The 25,798-nt window shown below is 42.3% G+C and overlaps 1 protein-coding gene across 10 annotated transcripts in view; it reads right to left on the bottom strand.

The window, feature by feature from the left end:
- PHC3 (polyhomeotic homolog 3) overlaps nt 1-25,798 on the bottom strand; it is a 107,259-nt gene that overhangs the window by 60,296 nt on the left and 21,165 nt on the right. For 9 of the 10 annotated variants that reach the window (XR_005886113.1, XM_041003023.1, XM_041003025.1 and 6 more), the window contains exons 5-6: nt 13,325-13,483; nt 9,387-9,485 (exon numbers count right to left, since the gene is read on the bottom strand). Coding sequence is in view for 9 of the 10 variants with exons in the window: in XM_041003023.1 (XP_040858957.1) it covers nt 9,387-9,485; nt 13,325-13,483 (258 nt within the window). In the remaining variant the exon portion in view is untranslated. The remainder of the gene's footprint in view (nt 1-9,386; nt 9,486-13,324; nt 13,484-25,798) is intronic. The other variant, XM_041003031.1, reaches the window with a different exon arrangement.

Genomic DNA, 25,798 nt, shown 5'->3' with positions numbered 1-25,798 from the left:
TGGTGGGGCCGGCTGGTTTGAGCTAGGCATCAATACTCATTAATGTGTATGAGCTGCATGGGATGTGGGACAAACTGGACCAGTCCACGGCATATGCTAGCAGGCACAGCAACCAGGACTGGGGCTGGGGCAAATGGGGTTACGAAGGGAGGGGGTCGATCTAACTAGGTCACTGCTTCTGCTGGTACATAAAAGGGCTGAGTGTGTGGTGCACGGGGCTGTGCTAATCCACTGGTTTGCTTAACAGACAGGGCTAGAAATAGAACTCATATAGCAATTGCAACTACCAGCGGATGCACAAGTTCATATGCGTGATGGACAGAGCCTGAAGCCATACTGGCAAGTACACACAAGAGTCTGGGATCACTTCACACAAAGTTTCTGTGGAGATTCACCCACCTGAACCACTGGACTCAGAACCCCAATCACAGAAAGAATAGCAGGATCTGTGGTCTGACTGTGGAGTGCATATGTCAGAACCAGGCCTCCTCAGTGGCTCAGACAGAGCAGTGGATGCCATACCAATATGTACATGGACAATATGGCAGTCCATTGCAGCCTGAAAAAGACATCTGGTACCACAGAAGAAAGACAAGACCAGAACAAATTGGTCAACTACCCAACCCAAGCACTGACAGCAAATATCTGGGTGAATGGAGACTCTAAGGTGCACTGTGTCAGACAATGGACCTTGGAAAGGTTGCATCATCCTTACATTAGAGACAGCATTTCAGAACTATCAAAACCACTTGAACAGAACCCCTGCAGCAAGCTCTACACTGGGAACTCTGGCATAACATCAGGTGACTATTCTCCATCATCGGGTACTGAGGCAACTGGAAGACTAGCGGTGCAGCTTCTCCCATTATCTCTCCCCTTCTGCTGGATACAGGAAGAAGAAAAAGAAAATTTGGAAACATGGTCTCATCTAATTTCCCCTAATCCTTGACCCTTCTTATCCAAATCAACTATGTAAATATTATCAAAAATAAAATTTAAAAAGGAAGAGAGAACCCACACAGAAAATAAAAGTTAAAGAATCACAGGTGCTGACAAATTTCAATTGCATCTAGGGTCAGTAAAATGCTTTTTACTGTCCATTAAAGTTTCTGGTGACTATACTTGTCAGTTTAAAATGTCTTTCTCTGGGCCTGGCGTGGTAGGCTAGTGGCTAAAGTCCTTTCCTTGAACACACCAGGATCCCATATGGGCACTGGTTCTAATTGTGGTGGTGCTACTTCCCATCCAGCTCCCTGCTTGTGGCCTGGGAAAGCAGTTGAGAATGGCCCAAAGCATTGGGAACCTGCACCCATATGGGAGACCTGGAAGAAGCTCCTGGCTTCAGATTGGCTCAGCTCCAGCTATTGTGGTCACTGGGGAGTCAATCATCAAACAGAAGATCTTTCTCTCTGTTTCTCCTCCTTTTTGTATATCTGACTTTCCAATTTAAAAAATCAATATATCCTTTTTAAAAATGCCTTTCTCTATTGTCAGATTTTGGCTAAAACTCTATTATGTTGCCTTCTAAAGGACAACTAAGCCATATATAATTATTATAGTTTGCAACTTCATTTGCAGTAAATTTGGATTTATTACCTATTTCTAAGCAGGTCCTCTTTAAACTACTTGACACTGAATTAAATGGATATTAAAGATGCCTCTAGCGCCATCTCAGTGGCTCAAGTGGCTAATTCTCTACCTGCAAGCTGCTCTTAGCTGCTCCACTTCCCATCCAACTCTCTGAGTACAGCCTGAGAAAGTAGTACATGATGGCCCAAATGCTTGGGAACATGAATTTGCCTTAAAGACATGGAAGAAGTTTTTAGCTCCTGGCTTCAGATTACTCAGCTCTGACTGCTATGGCCATTTGTGGAGTGAATCTGCAGATGTCAGATCTTTCTCTGTTCCTCCCTCTCTCTGAAAGTCTGCCTCCCCAAGAAAAACAAATCTTAAAAAAAAAAAATCACCTTTCAATGGTTAGGAAAACATCAAATTTTCTACGATAAATTCCTGTCTGATGGAAATGGATTTTTAAAAAAGATTGACCTTGATTTTTTGGATTTGTAAAATCACCCTAAGCTTATAATGACTATATGTAAGAAAACTAGACTAGCAGCATAAACATGAAATTGCATGGTCTGAGCTTGGATAGAATTGGCCTAGAATACATTTCTGAAGTAGCTGAGCCCCAATCTGTACTCGTCCACCCCACAGTGCTTCCACTCTAGTCAAATTGTTCTGTTCCCCATTCTCCAAAAAACGGGACTTTATACACTTCCTTAAGTTGCGCTCTCCACTCAAGCTCTGCCCCATATGACATGTTCTTTCAAGCTACCTCCCAAAATCCAAGCCCAATAAAACCCCAATCACCCTCCCCAAGAAATATTTCCAAATGTCATTCCTAGAAAATAATTTCTCCCTCCCAACCTGAACAATTTTCCCAGAGAATTTAATTCATACTAGTCGATACGACTAACAAGTATCTAGCTTGCTTTAGAAGCACTAACACACTTAACTATGAGCTACTTACAGAGCAGCTCAAGGCAGATCTCTTCCTCACATTCTTTGTGCTCCCAGAAGTTCCAAGCTGCAGACACAACAGAAACCTCACAGCTCGGACACATGATTCTCTGACGTTGAAATATATATATACATATTTTATATGACATGGTGTATTCTTTTTCACTAGGTACTTAGACGTAATTATTCATTTCTTAGGCTAATACTGAAATCTATTCATATTTACCTCAAATAACTCAACAAACATTTCATGGAAATAAATGAAAATCTCCCTAGAAGCAAGAAAAAGTCAATATTTAGCATCTGTCACCATATAATAATCAAATGATAGCCATATGATAACCAAATGGTGAATAATAATCTGAGTAGCCTAAAAGTATTTCTTCAAATAAAAAGCATAAAAGACCGAAAAGTGAAAAAATAAATTTAAAAATTTTTAAAAACAAACAAACAAAAGAAACAGTTATTCAAAATAAAATAAAAAGTATATGGGGGGCCCAGAATGGTTGCCTTGCAGCTAAAGTCCTCCCCTTGAACGCACCGGGATCCCAAATGGGCTCCAGTTCTAATCCCGGCAGCCCCGCTTCCCTTCCAGCTCCCTGCTTGTGGCCTGGGAAAGCAGTCGAGGACAGCTCAAGGCCTTGGGACCCTGCACCCACGTGGCAGACCTGGAAGAGGCTCCGAACTCCTGGTTTCTGATTGGCGCAGCTCTGGCCATGGCAGCTGCTTGGGGAGTGAGTAAGCAGATGGAGGATCTTCTGTGTCTCTCATTCTCTCTGTATATCTGACTTTCCAATAATAATAAATAAATCTTAAATATATATGTGTGTGGGGGGGGTGTGTATATACATATGCATGCAGCTGCATTGGCTCCACAAGAGAAGCACTGTTTGTGATGCCAGTTCCACATTCATTGCACAACACAACACTGTTTGAGCCTGAACGACTGGATTTCCAATTCATCTCTCTGATAGTACACCTGGGAAATTAGCAGGTGATGGTTTAACTATTTCAACCCCTTCCACCTTGTGATAGACCAGGATGGAATTCTAAGTTCCTGGCTCTGGCTCAACCCAGCCTTTTCTGTTGGGTCATTTGGAGAGCAAACAAAGGGACAGAAGGCCTCTCTTTCTCCCTTACCACCATCCTTCCTTCCCTCCCCACATCCCCCCAACTCTTTCAAATAAATAAAACATATTTTAATTATAAAAAGCACATTCACACACTATTTGTACAGCCTAAATTATATCTGCTTTTTTAAGAGATTCACTGGAAAGTCAGACATACAGAGAGGAGGAGAGACAGAGAGGAAGGCCTTCCATCTGATGATTCACTCCCCAAGTGACTGCCATGGCCGGGAGCTAAGCCGCACCAAACCGAAGCCAGGAGCCAGAAACCTCTTCTGGATCTCTCACATAGGTGCAGGGTCACAAGGCTTTGGGCCATCCTCAACTGCTTTCCCAGGCAACAAGTAGGAAGCTGGATGGGAAGCAGGGTTACTTGTGTCCATACTGGATCCTGGTGTGTGCAAGACAAGGATTTTAGCCACTAGGCTACCATCCTTGGCCCAACATCCATTTCTACAGAATATATTTTATTCTAGTTTCCTGATTGCTTTCTATTATTCCAAATGGAAATGTAGTGGTATGTAGCGTGTATATATTTATATACTACATATTACTTAATCAGTGGTACAGAACATCAGGCCATAGACTGCATGAGGCCCACAAAAATCATTTGTTTTGGCCCTGTGCCAAGACAACTGCAGAAGGGAATTAAAATTCAATAAATCTACAGCAGTTGAATTTCTTAACCTGACTAATTTTGCACACCCTGCAAATGATGTTATACATATCCAAAGGACTATTAGCAGAAAAAAAAGATTCCCCACACCTAACTTATATGAACTTATACATTTTACAATGTGGCTATATTTATGGTCATCTTGCCTAAAAATTTCCATGGTTAGTAAATACCCAACACATACACTATATTGCCAGAGCATATTGCAAAGTTATAAAACTTAACAGTTGTACTGACTTACACAGCATAAAATGTATTACAGCTTCAAATTTAATATTTCTCAATTACAAAGAAGTTTAAAAAAAAACAAAAGAAACTGCATATATAAAACGCAACACTTACATTCACTAAAACTTTAAAAAGAACAGAAAAAAAAAAAAAAACAAGATTCATTAAAAAAAAATTTCTTAAGGATGAACCCATCCCTAACCTTCCTCAAAGTCCATCCTGGAATTAAATGCATCAAACTGAATCCCACAGACCACTTTTATAAATTACTTTGTGCCCAGAGGAAAGATGCTGCTAAAAATGTAAAATTCTTTCTTTATGAAAACCCATAAAAAACACTCTAGAGAGGATGTGAGAAAGAATCCTGTGGCCAGCACTGTGGCCTAACAGGTAAGGATACCTGTTCAAGTCCTGGCTGCTCCACTTCTTTTATTTTAAGATTTATTCATTTATTTTAATTAGAAAGTCAGATTCATAGAGAGAAGTAGATTCAGAGAGGAAGATCTTTGTTCATTGATTTACTCTCCAAGTGGCCATAATGGCCAGAGCAGAGCCAATCCAAAGCCAGGAGCCAGGAGCCCCCTCTGAATTTCCCATGCAGGTATAGAGTCCCAAGGCTTTGGGACATCCTCTACTGCTTTTCCAAGCCACAAGCAGTAAACCAGCTGGGAACTGGATCAGCCTGAATACAAACCAGTGCCCACATGGCATCCTGGCACATACAACACAACTACTTTAGCCACTAGGCTGCCATGCCAGCCCTGGCTGCTCCATTTCTGATGCAACAGCCTCATAAGGTACCTGGGAAAGCATCAGAAGATGGAAAAATGTCTGGGCCCCTGGACCCCTTTGGGAGACCTAGAAGAAGCTCCTGGTTCTGCATTCCCACTGGCTCAGTGTCCATCACTGTGACGATTTGCAAGTGAGCCAGGAGATGATTCTCTGTTTCTCTATTTCTCTCTGTCTCTCTCCGTCCCTCTCTTTGTAATTCTGCCTTTAATCACATAAACAAATTTTTAAAAGCAATCTTTTCCCAAAGTTTGTTTTACTTTGGAAATTAAATCTTATAAGTGCTTGTGTTTCTTTTTCACTATTAGCTTCCTGAAAGCTCAGAATCAACTTTGTGACTCAGCTTCCAACTATGTAGAACAAAATTAGTAATTATCAGCCTGTGATAGCTTGTTAAGTGGTAGGCACTATGCCAAATTATTATCTCATTTGCTCCTTGCAACAACTGTGAGCTGCTACAGTAAAGAAACTGAACCTTAACAAAGATAAGAACAACTACTATAATGTGCTGTTTTACATTTATTAACACATTTACTCCATATAATCCTTTGAAATATTCATATTTTTAAAGGCTTATTGCATTTTACTGTTGAAAATAAAGAAACAGGTTAAAGACACATAATAACAAAGTGGTTGGACAAATATTTGAAGGCAGAGTCTAGCTGCAAGACTCTGTCACAAGCACTGTACTATGACCTTTCCCCAAATGAATCAGCCTGCAAATGACAAGGCAGGTAATTGTTGCTGAAATACAGCTTGAACTCACGTCTTCCTATCCCTCCATTTATTGAAAGAAAGAAAGAAAGAAAGAAAGAAAGAAAGAAAGAAAGAGAGAGAGAGAGAGAGAGAAAGGAATGAAGGAAGGAAGGAAGGAAGGAAGTACTACTTGGCTGACACTGTGGCTCAGCAAGCTAATCCTCTAGCTTCAAACCCTGGCATCCCATATGGGTGCCAGCTGAGGTCCCTAAAGCTCCACTTCTCCTCCAGTTCCCCTGCTTTGGCCTAGGAAAGCAGCAGAGGCTGGTTCAAAGCCTTGGGCCTCTACACTCATGTAGGAGACCCAGAGAAGATTCCTAGTTCCTGGCTCCTGACTCCAGATCACATCAGCTCAGCCCTAGCCATTGTGGCCATTTGGGGAGTGAACATTTTCCGTCTGTCTCTACCTCTCTATAAAACCTACCATTCCAATAAAAATAAATAAATTTTAAAATAAACAAATAAATAAGCACTACACCACTGAACACCTATAATTTTAAGCTAATCATACACACTATTTATCCTAAAAGTATGAATGGATTTGGAGATGTCTGGTAGTTTGTCTAATGCCTCATAACCACTAAAATTCTGAAGTGGAAATCGAACAGAAGTTCATAAGGCAAGCTCATTCCTACCTCCATGTCAGATCCTCAGTTTTATTTGTGTTGTTTAACCCGTTTCAATGTATTTTATCTTGTACAGTTGTATATATCTGGTAAATTAAATCTTTGTTCGATCAAAATCAAATATAGATGGCAAAGAAAACTTCAAATATTCGCTAGATTGGTTTTATTCAAGTTCTACTAGGTCCTATGAAATCAAACCCAAAGTAAATAGATTACTTTTTCAACAAATTAATTCCACAGACATCACAAAAGTTCAGGGTTGAAAATCTTAAAAATTAACAAGACAATGGTCTCATTTTATAAATAAGGAAAGTCCAACAAAGTTATCAGAGATCACAGAACAAGTTGGGAGAGCCTGAGTTCAACTGACCATATCATTATTTAGTAAAACATGAAAACTAAGCATGATTAATAAATAAAATTAAAATTCTTCGAAACCTATGAACACTCTATCTCATTTAACTTTTTACAAGATAGACTATTCAAGCAGACAAGAATGATACTGAATATACAATTTCTTCTATATGAGCTCCTAAGACATTTACCATGAAATATTTTAAAAGTGTTAGACAAAGTAATATCTGTTCATTCAATTTAAACTTCATTTAAACTCATTTATTGTCAAATTGATTGAAATGCAACTTACAAAATGAATGAGTTCAACAAGTCTTTTTTTAATTATAAACTATTTTTATTTTTTATGATTTTTACATAGTTAATTCGGGTGCAAAGTGTCAAAGGCTACAGGAGGGTGGATGAGATCTCCATTTTCACAATCTCTTTTTTCTTCCTGTATCTGACAGAAGCGGGGAGACAAGGAGACAAGCCACACCCAGCCTCCCAAATGCCTCTGTACCCCGGGATGGAGGGTAGCCACGTGACACCATCCCAGGGTCCCCAATGTGGAGTATGCTCCGAGGGTCCTGCTCATGAGGTTTCAATAGTCTGACAGTTCTGAACATATACATACACTCTACAACTCCTGCCCCTCAAGGTGCACAACATCTCTACCACTATACTCATTACCTTCCCATCTTCTACTCCAGACAGAATACTAAGATTTTATTTTCAGTATACTCGGTATTACCTGTTCTAAAATTTCATATCAATGGAATGATGAAGTACGTATTTTCTGATTTTTAATGCTTTTGCTAAACACAATACTTCTGAGACAAACCCTGAGTAGGATTCATGCTATGAATATATTGTAATTTGCACAATTAAAAGACGTTTAGTTGTTTCTAATTCACAGAGCTGCTATCAAACTTTGTATGTATGCCATTACATGGATGTATGTTTTCACATCTTCTCAAGGCAAACATCTACCATGAGAACTGCTGGGTGACATGATAAGTATACATTTAAGAAATTGCCAGGCCCGGCGTGGTAGCTTTGTGGCTAAAGTCCTTGCCTTGCATTTGCAAGGTTCCCATATGGTCGCCGGTTCTAACTCAGCGATCCCATTTCCCATCCAGCTACCTGGCTGTGCCTGGAAAGCAGTCGAGAACAGTCCAAACCTTGGAAACCTCCACCCATGTGGGAGACCCAGAAGACGCTCCTGGCTTTGGAACGTCACAGCTCTGGCTGTTGCGGCCATTTGGGGAATGAATCAGTGGACAGAAGACCTTCCTCTCTGTCTCTCCTCCTCTCTGTATATCTAACTTTCCAATAAAAATAAAATAAATCTTTTTTAAAAAAAGGAATTGCCAAATTGTTTTCCAAGGTGGAAACTGCTCTCACCAGTAATGCAAAACAGTCTTGTTGCTCCACACTCTTATGGGCATGTGACAACTTCAGTTTTCTTCATTTCTTCATTGAACCCATTATGATTTACTATGGCTGTTATTTGTATTTCAATAATGATTAATGTTAAACACCTTTTCATGCACGGATTGGACTACTATATATTGTCTTCTATGACCTATGTTCACATTTTTTGCCCATTTTTAATGGAACTGCTTCGGACCTTCTCACTCTCATTTCCTTTCGCAGATACATGTATTGTGAATATTTTCCTCAGTTTGATTTACCTCTTCGTTTCTGAAATTACATCTTTTGAAAAACAGTGTTTCAATTGTCGCAAACCCTAATTTATAATTATTTTCTTTTACGGATAGTGTTTCCGTATTTTGAGCAAGTTTAATCTACTCTCGAATTGACAAGACATTCTCCAACATTTTCTTATACAAGTTGTTGTATTTTTGGCTTTTGTTGAAATCTACATTCTACCTCTAGGACGATTTTCCGAATGCACATGAGAAAAAAGGTTAATCTTTTTTCATAATACCAAATAAAGGAACATTCTACACAACTTTTTAAGATGCGCTCAATTTATTTTTAAACTTACAGCCCATCTTACTACCTGCCTGCAAAGTAACTTACAGCTCGCATGATTAGAGAGAGATGAGTTGGCTTCACAATACAACTACACATAATCAGCAAAAACACATTAACGTCACCTAACCTAAGTATCTGCATAATGGCATTCAGATCTCCAGAACAAAGCATTGTCTCGGAGTTTTCATTGTGTTTCACTAAGTTTAGATCTGAAATGCGTGAGAAACAGCTCTGAAACCATCAGTAACTTCAACAGAAATGCAATGATTATCTTTAACATAAAGACCCATGCCTTCGGTACCACATCGTGAAGCTAGACAAGCTCACCTGAGTAGCTGCAGACGGACAGGAAGATGACGATGACGACGAGACAACAGGAATGTCAGACTGTACAGCAGCCACAGTGGTAGCGGGGGTGAAAATCAGCTGTACAGACAGAAAACCAAAAAAAATACCCTAAGACAGAAGAAGAACATGTCCCACACACAATGCAGAGCAGGCAAGAAAGACTGAAATTTGTGACAGAAAAACGATGCAGTTTAGACCGTCTCCTAAGCAAAAGCTGGTACATGACAAAAAGAAGTTTCTGGTAATAGAGAACTAAAAAAATAAATCTTTTTGAAACAGCTCATGATTCTAACAAGTAGAAAAACGGGATTGAAAAAAAGTATATTTTGGTGATTAAAAAAAAAAAAATCACCAGATAACATTTAACCTAATTAAGTTATTACACTTAATTTTTCAACAATTCAAAATACTTTGGCAAGTCCTAAAGTAGAAAGTTAAAATACAATTAACAGTTACTATTTTTGAGATGCATAATAAATTTAAGACACACAAAAAGATCTTTGTTTCTCTTCAACAGTAGGAAGACTACATACTATACTATACTAGCTTATGTTCCTCCTCATTTATCATAAAGAAATATTCTTTCTCCAAGTGTGTTTGTGCCCGTGCACGCAAGGGTGTGTGTGTACATCCTACATCAAAATTCAACACAAAAGGATTTAGTAAAAAGTTTCACATAAAGGGCCCAATGTGATGTTCAGCGGCTGAAGTCCTCAAATTTAACACACCGGGATCCCATATGCCGGCTGGTTCATGCCCCAGCTGCTCCACTTCCCACCCACCTCCCTGCTTGTGGCCTGGGAAAGCAGTGGAGGATGGCCTTGGGACCCTGCACCTGTGTGGGAGATCCAGAAGAGGCTCCTGGCTCCTAGCTTCAGAGTGACTCAGCTCCAGCCATTACAGCCACTTGGGGAGTCAATCTATCGATGGAAGATCTGTTTGTCTCTCTCTGTAAATCTGACTTTCCAATAAAAATAAAGAAATCATAAAAGAAAATGTTTCACATAGACTATTTACCACCATTTTTCAAATTTTTTAAAAATAATACAGGGCCCAGTGTGGTAGCCTAGTGGCTACAGTCCTCGCCTTGAACGCGTCAGGATTCCATATGGGTGCTAGTTCTAACCCAGCAGACCCGCTTCCCATCCAGCTCCCTGCTTCAGGCATGGGAAGGCAGTCGAGGACAGCCTTGGGACTCTGCACCTGCATACTCGGAAAATCTTCCTCTCTGTCTCTCCTTCTGCTCTCTGTATATTTGACTACCCGTAAAAAAATAAATCTTTAATAAAATAAAATAAAAATAATACAAATGGCATTAACTTATAAGATAATATAATCTCAGAATATATAGTTCAACTAAGTGAATTTCGGCAATTGTTGAAGAGAATAAGTAAAATATATTTCAAAATTTTATGAAGACTTAGTCAATTCTTCCTTCCTCTTCAAATAAGAAGGACCAATTCAGGGATCTTTTAAATTTCATCATCTGGGATTTTTGTTTGTTTGTTTGTTTGTTTGTTTACCAAACTTAAGTAAATTAAAAACTAAAATATAGCTTTCAGAAAAAGTAAGTGCCAGGACAAACCACCTGAAACTACTCAACTTTGAAGAAGCTGTTCCATTTACTTTGACAAATAAGAAACTGCTGATTTAAGAAAGGGTGCCAGTGCCGTGGCATTGCACATACAGCTGTCTCATGCAGCGTCAGCATCCCATACAGCCACCAGTCAGAGTCCTACTTGCTCCACTTCCAATCCAACTCCCTGCTACTGTATCTGGGAAAGTACAGAGAGATGGCCCAAGTGCTTGGGCCCCTGCGCCAACCTAGGGGACCCATAACAACCTCCTAACTAGTGGCTTTGGTTCAGTCTAGCCTTGGTCATTGTGGTCATTTGTGGAGTTAAGCCAGAAGATGGAAGATATTTCTGTCTATTGCCCCCCACCTCAATCTCTGAAACTCTTCAAATAAATCTCTTAAAAAGAAAAAAAAAAAGCATCAGCAACAACTCTATTGGCTCAAACTAAGAGTTAGGTAGGACCCAGAGCAACAGCCTAGTGGCTCAATCCTTGCATTGCATTTCCGAGATACCCATATGGATGCCAGGTTATGTCCCTGCTGCCCTGTTTCTCTACCAGCTACCTGCTTGTGACCTGGGGTAACAGTGGAAGAAGGCCCAAAGCCTTGGAACCATGCACCCACGTGCGAAACCCGGAGGAATCTCCTTCCTCCTGGCTTTGGATCAGCTCAGTTCCAGCCATTGTAGCCACTTGAGAAGTGAACCAGCGGACAGACGATCTTTGTCTCTCCTTCTCTCTGTAAGTCTGCCTTTCCAACAAAAATTTAAAAATAAATAAAAATTTTTTTAATTAAATAATATCATAGGAGAGAAGAATGTAATGGCAATTTCTACTGAATAATCTGTTAATAAAAGATGGATCATCTCGGGCCTGGCAGCATGGCCTAGTGGTTAAAGTCCTTGCCTTGAACGCACCAGGATCCCATGTGGGCGCCAGTTCTAATCCCAGCAGCTCCACTTCCCATCCAGCTCCCTGCTTGTGGCCTGGGAAAGCAGTCGAGGACGGCCCAAAGCTTTGGGACCCTGCACCCGTGTGGGAGATCTAGAAGTTCCTGTCTCCTGGCTTCGGATCGGCATAGCATCGACCGTTACGCTCACTTGGGGAGTGAATCATCAGATGGAAGATTTTCCTCTCTGTCTCTCCTCCTCTCTGTATATCTGACTTTCCAATAAATAAATAAGTCTTTAAAAAAAAAAAAGATAAAAAAGATGGATCATGTCTATTATTTCCTATTAGAAATAGAACTATAGACTTCCTTTCCAATTTTATATGGAAGAGCTGAGGACCCAGAAATATATTCAATTCACTTAACAAAAAAACAATACGCTATTTTTTAGCACCAGACACTTGTATAGTTTCCTGTAAATACTGCAGTAAAATATATGCCTATTTATTCCTTAAGAAATCAGTATCCAAATACAGGGGAAAAAAAAGTTATTAACATCCATATAATTTCTTTTTTTTTTTTTAAAAAGTAAATATAAGAATGCAAATAACTGGGCCACTGAGATGGCTCAACTGACCAATCCTCTAACTACAAGTGCCAGCATTCCATATGGAAGTCAGTTTGTGTTCTGGCTGCTCCACTTCCCATCCTGCTCCCTATTCTGGCCTTGGAAAGTAACAGAGGACGGCCAAGTTCTTGGGAGCCTGCACCCTCATGGGAGATCCAGAAGAAGTTCCTGGCTCCTGGCTTTGGATCAGCTCATTTCCGGTCATTGCTGCCATTTGGAGAATAAATCAGCAGACTGAAGATCTTTCTCTCTGTATCTCCTCCTCTCTGAAAATCTGCCTTTCCAATGAAAATAAAAATAAATCTTAAAAAAATGTAAATAACCTTATAGAATTTGAGATGAGAAAAACTAGAGCTGAAAATCATATGTGAATTGTCAGAAACTTGACTCCCAATTTCAAAAGATCCTGGGATATAAATTCTAAGACATTGAACAACGCAGTTTTTTTAAAATATTGTTTCACCAAACTTAAGACATCAAGAAGTTATTTTATACATTATAATAAACGCCAAGTATAATAGTAAGAAGGCTTCAAGTATTAAATGCACCCCAACGGAAGACATTAAAAGGTGAAAAAGTTATCATTGATAAAATATAACATTTAAAAATAATCACTGTTAGAGAATCTCTTGGTTTTCCAATGTTGATGATTACTACTTTACACGAAGAAGACCTACTGATTTCAAGTAGGTTTTCGATACATAAAGGCACAAGAGCTAAGCATATTGGCATACAAAGTATTAAGCATTTCTTAAATATTAAAAATAGCTAAATCAAGATATCTTAGTCTCGAACACTGCAAACACGTGGCAGTTCATATCTTACCATCTGAGCTCGGAGGTACATCTGAGCCTGGCTTGCCGTTAGAGTAGGGGAGGTACTCCCTAGTAACATTGTCTGCTGGGTAATGCTGCCGCTGGGAGAACTGGAAGCCTGGGAACGGCTTAGCAGTTGTGCAGGTGTAGGAGAAGTGGAGAGGTTGATCTAAGGAAAAAAACACAGTGGGTCTTAGGCCTCCAATTCCTGCCCCCACAGACCTACGTTTTTCCAATCAGCAGTTAGTAAATGAATGGTATGAACTACAGCTAAGGAACTCAAATGAGAGGTTTTTATCTTCACAAATTCCCCTCACTTTGGGGGGCAATTATGTGTGCATATGCAACAATAACAAGGACAAGGTACTAACTAGAACAATTTTTTAAGAGTATCCATGAGTTTCAAAGATTTAATACATTAAAATATATCTGCACTAACTTCAAAAAACATGAGCGCTATAGTTTCTTTATCACAGGGCAGCTTAAAACGTCAAAATAATAGTTTACACTATTTGTTATACTCTGTAATATTTTTAGGTTTATGAAGTGCAAAATATTAAGCAATCCATTTACATATAAATAAATACACAAATCATAATTAATGCAAAGTTCTAATTCAAAAGCTTTCCGAGCAGTGGAAAATACAATTGTTACTTGTCATGGAAAAAGCTTCAATGACTACAAAATTATAAACACTATTTCAAAGTTTAAACTTACTGTGTAAAAAATGTCCCTGGTAGGTGTCCAGGAGAATACATGAGAAACTGGTAACAGACTGATTACATGTGTGAACGGACACTGGGATACAGTGGACACGGCAAAGAGAGAAATGTACATTCTTTTTTATCTTTCCAGCTTCAGACTACATGTACATGAGTCATTTTAAAAGTAGGTAATATTTTCAAAAATAATATCATCTGACCTCAAATCCTTTTTGTAGAAAATAAATCAAGAAAAAATTTAGTAACTATAACTCAAGCAATAAGACTATACTAATACATCCTCATGCCCAAATATACTCACTAAAATGTCAGATCAATATGAAAAATTAGAATATTTAGTTGGACGCAAAAAGAGAGAACAACGGCCAGGTGACAGAACGGAAGAAGTCAAGGCCAGAGATAAGCTCGAGCTCACACTAGTGGACCTAGAGAGAGAACATCCAACGCGGAGCTTCCTTCAAAGTAAAGCCCCTATTTTGAATAAAGGGCCGGAACAGGTTGCATCACAGTGAGAAAAGACAGCTGGCAAATTTCTACCCACACACTCCAAGAGGCAGCAAGCATGCATTTGCCCTGATCCTCCTGAATAGGACCAAGAGAGACTTCTGCCAAATATCAGGCTGTGCCATGCAATTTACACTTCTTGTGTGGTTTCATAATCCACCCCAACACACTCATATCTGAGGTCCAGGTCCCAGGAGACTGCAGGAATCACTCACCTCACGAAAATGTCAAACTGAGCAACCACAGAATGACCTTCACCAGAACCAAGGGAACCAGGTAAGATCACAGTACCAGGTTGCAGCAGAGCAACAAAACAAGACATACCCAACAGGGTAAGATGAGTCATTTTCTCAATAAGACTTTATTGATTTGGAAGGCAGAGCAACAGAGAGCAGAAGAGATAAAGACAGAAATGAGATCTATTGTTCATAGACACTCTCTGGCTCACTCCCTAAATGGCCACAACAGCTGGGGCTAAGTCAGGCTGAAGTCAGGAGCCTGGAGCTTCAGCCTAGTTTCCCTCTGGGGTCATCCTTCTCTACCTTCCCAGGGGCATTAGCCAGGCACTGCATCAGAAGCTGAAGCAGCAGGGACGCTAACTGGTGCTCAAATATGGCATGCTCATGATGCAAGCAGCGACTTAATTCACTTAGTCATAAGGAAAGCCCCTCAAGGACAGTTTTACTGCCATCACCTCTTCCTCAATCCCAGGCAGCACAACACAGAGGTATTGTCTGCTTAGGACAAAGGGAACAAAGCAAGTATAGAACTGTACCTTGGGGGCCCGGCACAACAGTGTAGCAGTTAAGGTCCTTGCCTTGCATGCCCTGGACCCCATAGGGATGCTGGATCTAATCCCAGCGGCCCCATTTCCCATCCAGCTCCCTACTGGTGGCCTGGGAAAGCAGTCAAGGACGGCCCAAAGCCTTGGGACCCTGCACCCGCGTGGGAGACCTGAAGAGCTCCCTGGTTCCTGGCTTCAGATCGGCTCAGCTCCAGCCATTGCAATCACTTGGGGAGCGAATCATCAGACGGAAGATCTTCCTCTCTGTCTCTCCTCCTCTCTGTATACCTGACTTGCCAATAAAAAATAAATAAATCTTTAAAAAAAAAAAAAAAAGAACTGTACCTTGGACCCCAACATCAGGGCACCTTTGCAAAAGCCAGCACCAGGCAAATCTTAATAGCCTCTAATTCCAGACCAGTATATGAAAAACTGAACTTTTGCAGGGGTAGGGAATCTTATTTCTGCCAAGGGCTATTTGGATATTTGTATCATTCACAGGCCACACAAAATTATCAACTTCAAAATAGGTCAGCTATAAGTTAACTGAATTTTAAGTCCTGCCTACAGATGCCTTGGCAAGGGCCAGACCAAATTATTTTGCAGGCCTTATCATTGCCTACGCCTGCCAGAACCAAACAGAAACAACAGGCCCTCTCAGATGGACTTGAGTTCAAACCTGTTTCACCACGGGCCAACTATACCAAACTTGGGCTTCAGACAAATCTTGATAGCAAGCAAGTGGTTTGGGAATTAAAAGTAGCTCTGTGCTGCACCAACCTCACCGCAGGATTCCAGCACAGTGTTGAGCCAGCTTCACAGGCCATGGGATTCCAGGCAGGCCTGTGCCAGCCTGTGGCAGCCTCAAGTTTACGACACCCCCTAACATTACACAGCTGTTGCACTCAATAACTACATGGATGTTTCCAAAGGCAGACTAGAAAGACCACAACAAGCACCTATTTCTTCAATACATGTAAATAAACAACTAAAAAATCAAAAACGATTAGGGAAATACGACATCACCAGTCAAACAGGGTACTCATGACTGACCTGAAATAGAAATGCCTGAATAACCTGACCAAAAAAAAAAAAAAAAGAGGAGGGGTCTTTTTTATATATAATTTTATTTTTGATGTTGTTTGCATAGCTGACAAGGATGCACACCCATGAGGACCAGTGCTTAGGGTGGGGAGGGTCAAGGCCTGGGGGAAGGTGGATGGGATAAATAGTTCCAATTTCCCTTTTCTCCTATATCTGGTGGAGGGGACGGGGCAAGAGAAAGAGAGCTGTTTCTAGTTCCCAGGGATGTCCACTTGATGTCATCTGAGAAATCCAATGCAAAGAATGTTCCGAGGGTATTGCTTGAGCGCTTTGGATAGTTCTGAGACACTGTTGGTGTCACTTGTCCAAGGGTGAGAAAATTTTTCTTTTTTTTTTTTTTAATAATCTTAGTTTATTAGGGTACTAAGGGTTTCACGGGCTAAGGGTGAAAGTGGGGTAATATCATTGGTTTCCACACTAATATAATCATTTTGCCTGTATTCTGGGTTAGGGAGTAACAAGGGAAAGCCCACCTTACCTTCCACCATACCCCATCCCCAACATGAGGCGCGCTCAAGGGTCCTGCTCATTACAGTTTGTAGTTCATCTGTTCTGGATTGCATGCAATCTCTCTGTTCAACGTAATGAAACATTCTGTGTCCATGGTGACAATCTTGATGGATGGGGTTCCAAGATCCGCAGTTCAGTTCGAGAAATATCCCAAAGAAACTTCATCTGAGTGATCCCAGATCTGATTCTTGAGTGAGTTTGCAGCTAACAGTGACTCCAACATGTAGTCACACCAATAGCTTATGCATATGGTGGTCGTGCGATTACTGGGTCCATTTGCTTCCAGCCTGTTTCCCTTGCGAACAAATGGGTGTGTAGTCCAGCTCGATTCTACATTCATACCTCGGTCGTCATGCATACCAGTTGGAAGCTGAGCAGCTAGTTGAGGCGATCCCAAACCCCTACCAGTCTGCCCTACCCTGGTTCCATGCTTGCAGTATGCACTGCAGGCTGGTCCAGTATGACCCACATCCAAGTAGCTCTCGCACGTCATGGACATTGAAGCCTGGTTCAACCCAACCACCTATTATCCAGCCCTTACACCACTGGCAGGTGCCTTTCTGTCATAGCCACTGCTCTAGCTGGGTTTCGTTGCTGTCAGTGAGGGTGGTAACCCTGAGGGAGGTGCCACTATTTACCTACTTGGCACACCACTCAGATTAAGCACTCTCCAGGTAGGTTTTGGAATTTGACTTGACAGAATTAGTCCCAGTACACCTCTGCCAGCGTAATGCTTGTGGAAAGCCCAACACCCCTCATCAATCTATTTTAATTGCTACCAGTCAGAACAGTCAGCTCTCGTGAGGCCCACAGGTTGCTTGGCCTGCCTAGTCGGATGTGCCCCATCCATATGCAACACTTTCAGTGGAAGGAGTTATCCAGCAGGGGGTGCCCAGTTCCCTGTTGCTTTGTCCTCCTGGATTGTCTCATGTGCTGGTTGTGTGGGTGCTGCCACATCTGGTCGGCTCATATCAAATTGGGGTTATTGTTGTGTACTGTTTGTGTTGAACGAACTGGCTCGACCACACTCTGTTTGGGGTCGTGAATTCACGAAGGTAATGTGAAAACAGATTCAGCTGGTTGCCTTCCACCATGACATGTGTAGCAGTGGATAAATTTTATGCTATTTTGGGTTATTCCCTATTGTGCTTTTGCGCTTTACTGTGGGTCTGTGTCCTGCAGAGAAGTTGTCCGGGCTCCTCACCAGAAACCTCTCCCAATGGCCAGTTTTCGCACATACAGTGGGTCCATGAGCAGCATACTCAGTTCTCCTGACTAATCTAGGAGAAACAGTGGCTTTTCCTGCCTGGCCTCCTGACCCAAAGCTGGAATTTGTTGTTGGATATTTTCAACCAGATGCTCTTCCATACCCCTACCAAGCTCACACATGGGTTCAGTAAGGGTGAGACCTCACTAGTCTGTCACACAACCCTCCCGGTCCTCCAGAGCACAGATGGTGTTGGAATTTGGCTGGCTTGGATGCTTCCCATCCAGTCCCACAATTGTTGCCAAGTGTAGATTACAATCGTATTGATCAGAATGTAGCCTCCAGTTCCAGCCCATGTTGCTCCTTGGTGGAAACTCAACCTGTAGGGGTGTCCTGTTATTTCCCCAAGGGGCCTCTGCCTTGCCATAGAGCAGGTGTAGGCCGGTGGTTGTTCTGTCTCGCTTGGCGAGCCCTCATTGTCATGGCCCTTGGATGCTGTGGCTTAGTGCCTCTGCTAACACAGTATCAGTATGCTGCAAGGACCTACCTGGCATGAGCTGTCTCAACTGATTTCTGTTGTTACTTGTGAGTTAAGGTTTGTTAGCCCTGCCCTTCTATGCTTCAGTGGGCAGCCCGGCACCCACATCCTTTGTTCAAGATGCAATTGGGTGCTGTGCCTTGACCTTCCTGATGTTGTGGTTCCTTTACACGAGTGATGTTGGCAGATGGCGGTGTCACACTAGCTTAGACTTGAAACCCCAGCTTGGGAACTATAACCCGGGGACTTGTATTCCAAAAAGGGTTGGGCCCACACAAACCCACAGAGCCTACCAGCCAAGTTCTCTTGTGTGCTGGAGAGTGTCTTGATCCTGCCAAATGTGACACTACAACTCCAACACTCAGTCAGGTATGGTAACCAACACTGCCAAAGAGCCATCCATAGCGTCGGGTGGGGCTAGTATATGGTGATCAGTGATGTTCTATACTAATATCCATCTCTGTATTCATAATTGATCTGCTGCATTGTCTTACTAAACTTATCTTCTGGACAACTTCCCCAAAACCTAGGTCTTGGTCCCTTGCCTGCTTATATCTTTCTTGACACTGTCACTGAGGATAACCGAAAATTCACTTGGAACCTACACTCAACCTAGTCTTAGTCATGATGTGACCAGGCAGCAATTACATATTTGAAAACCCAGAGGTTTGCCCTTCCAGGCGGCCAGCAGGCAAAGCCTGGCACACTTGGATGCACTGGCCGCCTGGGGGGCGCCGAGGACTAGTTCACTGCTTGTGGCAGTGTCTTTGGCGTGAGTCCCCCGCATTGGGTCCGACCCGGCAGGGGCACCCCCCACAGTCGCCACACTGCAGGGAGCGTCAGTTGCCCCCAAGCCCAAGGACCGAACTAGAAAATTTTTCTAAGGTGCACTGGCTGACAGTCTACCCGTGTCTCCACTCAACCAGACACTTGCTGCCAAAGCTCAGCCAAGAGTTACCCAACCTGGTGCGTGCTCCATCTTCTGTCATGGCAATCAACTTTCTCTGCGGGTCAAAACGAGCTGGCCATCTTGTCCCCCATATGCACCTGGGCAAGCCGTTCACTGCACAGTCATCAACCATAAAGGAGACCCAGTTCCAACACATGCACGTGTTCCAAGGTCAGACAACAAGTCCAGTGGTCCACTTGGGGAGTCTCCCAAGAAACCTCACCTGGGGTGATCCCAGACCTAACTCTCGCATGTGCCAGACAGTTCAGTCTATCACTTGCATCAGTCTATGCATACACTGATGTTCATAGCTGCATGATCAGTTCCATTCCCAGCTCCATATCCTATGTAAACCCACGGGTGCTGCAGCCCAGCCCAATCCAGCGTACCACAGACCTGGCCCTCACACACACTAGCTGAAACTTCAGCCTAACTGCAGCAACCCCAAATAACCCCCACCAGGCATACACCCAGCCCCAGTTCCTGTGCATGCCAGGATATACAGTAGACTAGACCGGCCCATGCCACATCTTAATTGGGCTATCATATACATTAATGGATTTTTCAAATTAGCTAGGCCGACCTACCCCACAACCTAAGTCCCCACGTATACTGACAGATGCTATCACCTTGTCTAGCCTGGTTCACCCTCAACCTTAGTTCTCAGGCACTCCAGTGGAAGCTTCAGGTTAGCAGAGGAATGCCTACAATTTCCCTATAAGGCCTACTTCCAGTTCCGGATCTTGCACTTTCCAGGTGGTACTACAATCCAGACTGACATGATTTGCACTCTGTTCCAGCACTTGCTAGTGGATGCCATAGCAAAGCCCAGCCAGTCCACACTTATCCTGTCTCCTGCAAGCACCAGCGAAGGCACCTACTTGTCCTACCCTGGCTCTCCCCCAAACCCAGCTTGCATTTAGGTCGATGGTTGTTGCAAGCCTGCCCAGCCCAGTCCACTCAAGTCCTAATTCTTTTGGTCACCGGTGGGAGCAGTGCCCCAAAAGAAGAGTCCCTACAGGTTCACTCCCTGCCTGGAGTCTTGTGTGTTCCAGTGGATTCTGTGGTCCAGTATGGCATGGGCTGTCTCGCCTCAGCATTCTCCATCAGATGAATCTGGCAAGCCCCCACTCATTTTCTTTTTTAAGATTTATTTATTTTTGTTGGAAAGTCAGATGTACACAGAGGAGAACAGACAGAGAGTAAGATATTCCGTCCACTGGTTCACTCCCCGAAGTGGCCGCAATGGCAGGAGCTGCACCAATCCGAAGCAAGGAGTCTCTTCCGGGTCTCCCATACAGGTATAGGATCCCAAGGCTCTGGGCCGTCCTCTACTGCTCTTCCAGGCCACAAGCAAGGAGCTGGATGGGAAGTGGGGCCGCCAGAATTAGAGCCAGCACCCATACATGATCCTAGTGTGTGCAAGGCAAGGACTTTAGCTGCTAGGCTGCCATGTGGGCCCAGCTCTCAGTTCTTGACTATAAACCTTCTCTGAAGCTCCAAAGCCAAACGCCTACAGAATACATCTTTTGGATGTTTCTTACCAACTTAAATTGAACATGTGTAAATACCAAGCTAATTATTCCTTCTAAACCAGCTTCTTCTTAAATGGCTCTAGCATCTTCTAAATCCCCGAAACAAATTAGTAGAGAACTAGATGATTTCATCCTGATTTATCAAACACACAAAAATCAGTCAAGTGGTTTCTTGTTTCTACATCTCTTATTCTCTGATTTCCATTTTCATCTTTCAACACCTTGAGAGTCTGGATCCATGTCACCTCCAGGTATTACTTTAACATCTACAGAGTGATATCTCTAGAATCTGACCATTCCCTACTGTCAGATAATCTCTACTAGGTATTATGAAATGCCCAGTTAAGGATCCTTGGAGTAAAATTCAGCCTCCTCTGACCACATGGCAACAACTCCTCCAAAAGCAGGCTTCACATTACCCAGCGAGAGCAGCCTGCAATGACATGATGCCCACGCCTCCATGGTACCCATAACAGTGCTCCTAATAGGACTGAGCAGCCAACCTGGCGCCTCCTAGCCTATCCCCACCTACACAAGGAGCACTCCTTCTCAGAAGTCATCTGCCCTGACAGCTCCGATAGCCAGCAATGAAACACTCTCTCATCTTCATCTAATTGTGATTATCCATTTATATACTTGTAATATATATTTCTATCTCACTCTCCTAAACAGTAATATCTTTATGGGCAGGGACCATATATTAAGTCATCTTCACAGATCCAAAATCTGTAAAACTGCTTTCATTCCATAAAAGTTTGAGTTCATGAATACCACGGTAGTTTAAGGCATTCTTTATAGTTTTTTTTAAATAGTATGTAAGACCATGAGAGAGAGTCAAAAACAATTTTGGTATGGCTGCTATCAAAGCAGAATAAAATTACAGAGATAGTGCAGTAAAACTACTTCATCTCTACTATTCACGTGCTATTATTTAAAGATAAGCAGCCCCACTCCCCCCCAAAAATTACTCCTTTTCTCTACTTCCCTGGGTGTTCTGTATAAATCCTCACTCCAAAGATTAAACCACAGCACGATAGAACTAGACACAGGTTTTCTGACAAGCATTTTGGAACTGAGGGAATCTTTTTTACATTCTGTTTCTTTCTAACTACTACTAATAACACCTTGGTCTTTTCTTCAGTTGGCAACTTAAAAATAAAAGAAAGAAAGAAAAAATGAGGCTGCAGTAGCACAGAGTTGGGCCAAAGCTACTATCCCAAATGAGCACCAGTTCTAGTCCTGGCCATGCCACATGCCATCCAGCCCCAGATAATGTGTCTGGAAAAGCACCCTGGCACCCACCTGGGAAACCCTGATGGAGCTCCGGCTCCTGCCATAATCCTAACACTTGCAAAAATTTAGGAAGTGAACCGAAAGACCAGAAGAATGATTCTCTATAACTGTGCCTTTCAAATAAATAAAGATTTTTACAAGTAAAGAATGACAGACAATCTTAATAAGGATATGTATTTACTCTTTAAATAGAGTCATAATAAGGTCTTTAAATGTTTGGCTAAATTCCTAGAATACTTTTTAAGTAAGCAGAAGAACAAACAGAATATTTTTTCATTTCTTTAAAAAAAAAAAAGAGGAAGTAAGAGAACTAAATAGTTGAAGACTAACTTCCTGGCCACCTGGGATTCAATTCTGTTTAGGTTGTGAGATGAAAACAACCTCTCAACCTCTCAGACAGCTATTAATAAACATCTAACCACAATGGTCAAAAGATCAGTCTGTACCATCTCTATAAGACATCCACATGTCTAACCAATTTGACCAAAAAAAAAAAAGACCCTTTCTTCCTGCAGCTGATAAGGCTCTAGTCTCTGTTCAGTAGCTCTTATCAGTTTCCATTCTCTATGCCACGTGGGTGAAATCCCAGGAGTCATCAGACAAAACCACTTTATCTAGGTCTATATCCGGAGACACCGGAAAGCTCCCAAGTGCTTTTGCCACAGAAGCAGTGCATATGTCACCAAGGACTGTCAGTATGGGCACCAAGGACCATATTGCAACTACCAAGGAGATCACAGGGAATTTGAATGGCCTCGCAGGCCCAGAACTCCGAGGTCAGCCAGCTTCTATTGGATCTCCTCTGTGGGATTGAAGCAGGCCAGAACCCTCCACATAGGGTCTGATGACATTGGAACAACAGACAGGAGCCCCAGGAGGTCCTCAAAGATAAAACAATTGTAAATTTCTTTCTGGACTCAGGAGAGGAGCTTTTTCTGGTCCTTACTTAGTTCTAACCTTGGCTCCCCACATTCTGGCAATGACCATCAGGGTCACTCAGAAGCTCCACAATAAGCTCAGATAGAGGTGACTAACATAGAAAGATTTGGACAGGAGAAAGTCAGTTGGCCTATACTTACTCAGCCTGTCCCTTACTGGTCAGGCTCCCGACCTGGCCTTTCCTAGAACTGATTAGGTAGGATGCAGAGTTCAGTTATTCCTCACTAGCTAGGTTATCAGAGATTTCTCTGTGCACCCGCCTAAGACTGTTCTACTCCTCAATGTATAATTTATGGCTTGCTAGAATTATAAATCAGTTTTGATTATCCTAAAATGCACGAAATTCTGTAAAATCTGGTTTGAATACTATAAATTGCTAAATATAAACATAATAATAAAAAGGAGAAAATAATAACACTCACCAAAACCAAAGGCAAATGTGAAGATCATCCCAGTAAAATAACAACAGAAGACTAATCAAACAATGAAAAACCTAAAATGACAGGGGCAAAATACTACCTATTCATATTAACTCTGAATGTAAATAACTTAAACTCATCAATCCAATGGTATAAATTAGTAAATGGATTAAAAATACAAAACCCGGGCCCGGCGCGGTGGCGCAGGTGGTTAAAGGTCCTCGCCTTGCACGCCCGGGATCCCATATGGGCGCCGGTTCTGGTCCCGGCAGCCCCGCTTCCCTTCCAGCTCCCTGCCTGTGGCCTGGGAAAGCAGTCGAGGACGGCCCAAGGCTTTGGGAACCTGCACCCACGTGGGAGACCCGGAAGAGGCTCCTGGCTTCGGATCGGCATAGCATCGACCATTGCGCTCACTTGGGGAGTGAATCATCGGACGGAATATCTTCCTCTCTGTCTCTCCTCTCTGTACATCCACCTTTCCAATAAAAAAAATAATAATAATAATAAAAATAAATCTAAAAAAAAAAATAAAACTACAAAACCCACCCCTCTGTTGCCTACAGGAGACACATCGAATCAACAAAGAACGACAGAATCTGTATCTCGTGGATTGATGTTTTTGCTTTTATTTTCATTTCTTCAAAGCAGTTTTTTTCCTCTCATTAAATTCTTCAGTGACTCATAAGTAATACCATCTCTTCAAGAAGGTTCTTGATATTCTTCCTCATTGATGCAGTTACATATTAGTCATGCACTAACATGTTATTTAACCTCATTATACTATATATATTTGTTTTCCTTCCTGTTGTTGATTTTGTATTGTGGCTTTTTACTTAAAGGGATGTAGAGTTACTGTGTAATGGAGACTACCATATCCAGATGTGACAACACAGTATGCATCTCTACTTCCAAAGATGGACTCCCAATGAGACTGTGGACTATATCTTGACAATAAGATACTGGACTCTCTGCCATTGTACATGCCTGCAATGACGGATCTGTGTCTGTTTTATGAAGAGTTATACTACTGTATTAATATATGGAAAATCATTGGGCAGGGAGAGGGTTTTGGGGCATGGGGGAAGTGAAATCCCAAAATCTATGGAACTGTATAACAAAAATAAAAATCAATATAAAAAATAAATAAAACATACAAATGTTTTAAAAAAAAAAAAAAGCTCTACCAGAAAGACACAATTCCCACGCACCTCTTGGTGCCTCCAACAGGGGATTGAGGGCCCAGGGAATTCCCTATAGACAAAGCCCATTTGACAGTCAGCTCCATCATTTGATTAGATACCTACTCTACCATCTGGCTCTCCTCCCTGTAAATCTGCTGGAAGAAAGGAAAGCAGGCAGACAAGGCAAGGCAGGAAGGGAGGGAAGGAAGAATGAGAGAGGCAGAAAAGAGAAAGGGAGAAAGGAGGGAAAAAAGGGAGGGAAGAAGAAAGAAAAAGAAAAAGGGGGAGGGAAAGAAAAAGAGGAGGTAGCAGTGAAAATCTGGGCAAATGGAGACTCTAAGATGAACTATGGCAGCAAGTGGAGTCTGGAGAGATTTCATCATGCTTGGAATGGAGAGACTGGCAGCAATTCAGAACTGTTGAACTATCAAAACCTCTTGAGCAGGACCCTCAGAGCATGCCCCATGTCGGGGATCCTGGAATGGACGCGAGGCTGGATGGGGCTTCTCCTTTATCTTCCCCCCGCACCCCAGATACAGAAAATAATAATAAACATAATGTAGAGGAGTTTGGGAGGAGTTTGGGCCTTGGGCTTGGGGGCATCTGACGCTCCCTGCAGTGTGGCGACTGTGGGGTGCCCCTGCCGGGTCGGACCCAATGCGGGAGACTCACGCCAAAGACACTGCCGCAAGGCAGTGAATGAATCCCCTGCCTCCCCCAAGTGGTGCCAGGCTTTGCCTGCTGGCCGCCCGGCTGGGCAAACTCTGGAGTTTTCAAGATATGTAGTTGCTGCCTGGGG

Source organism: Ochotona curzoniae, unplaced genomic scaffold (genome assembly GCF_017591425.1).
Source record: "Ochotona curzoniae isolate NIBS_2020 unplaced genomic scaffold, NIBS_Ocur_1.0 scaffold_2587, whole genome shotgun sequence".
NCBI lineage: Eukaryota > Metazoa > Chordata > Mammalia > Lagomorpha > Ochotonidae > Ochotona > Ochotona curzoniae.
The sequence above is the reverse complement of the archived record's forward strand: the minus strand, read 5'-3'. Positions and strand labels throughout refer to the sequence as shown.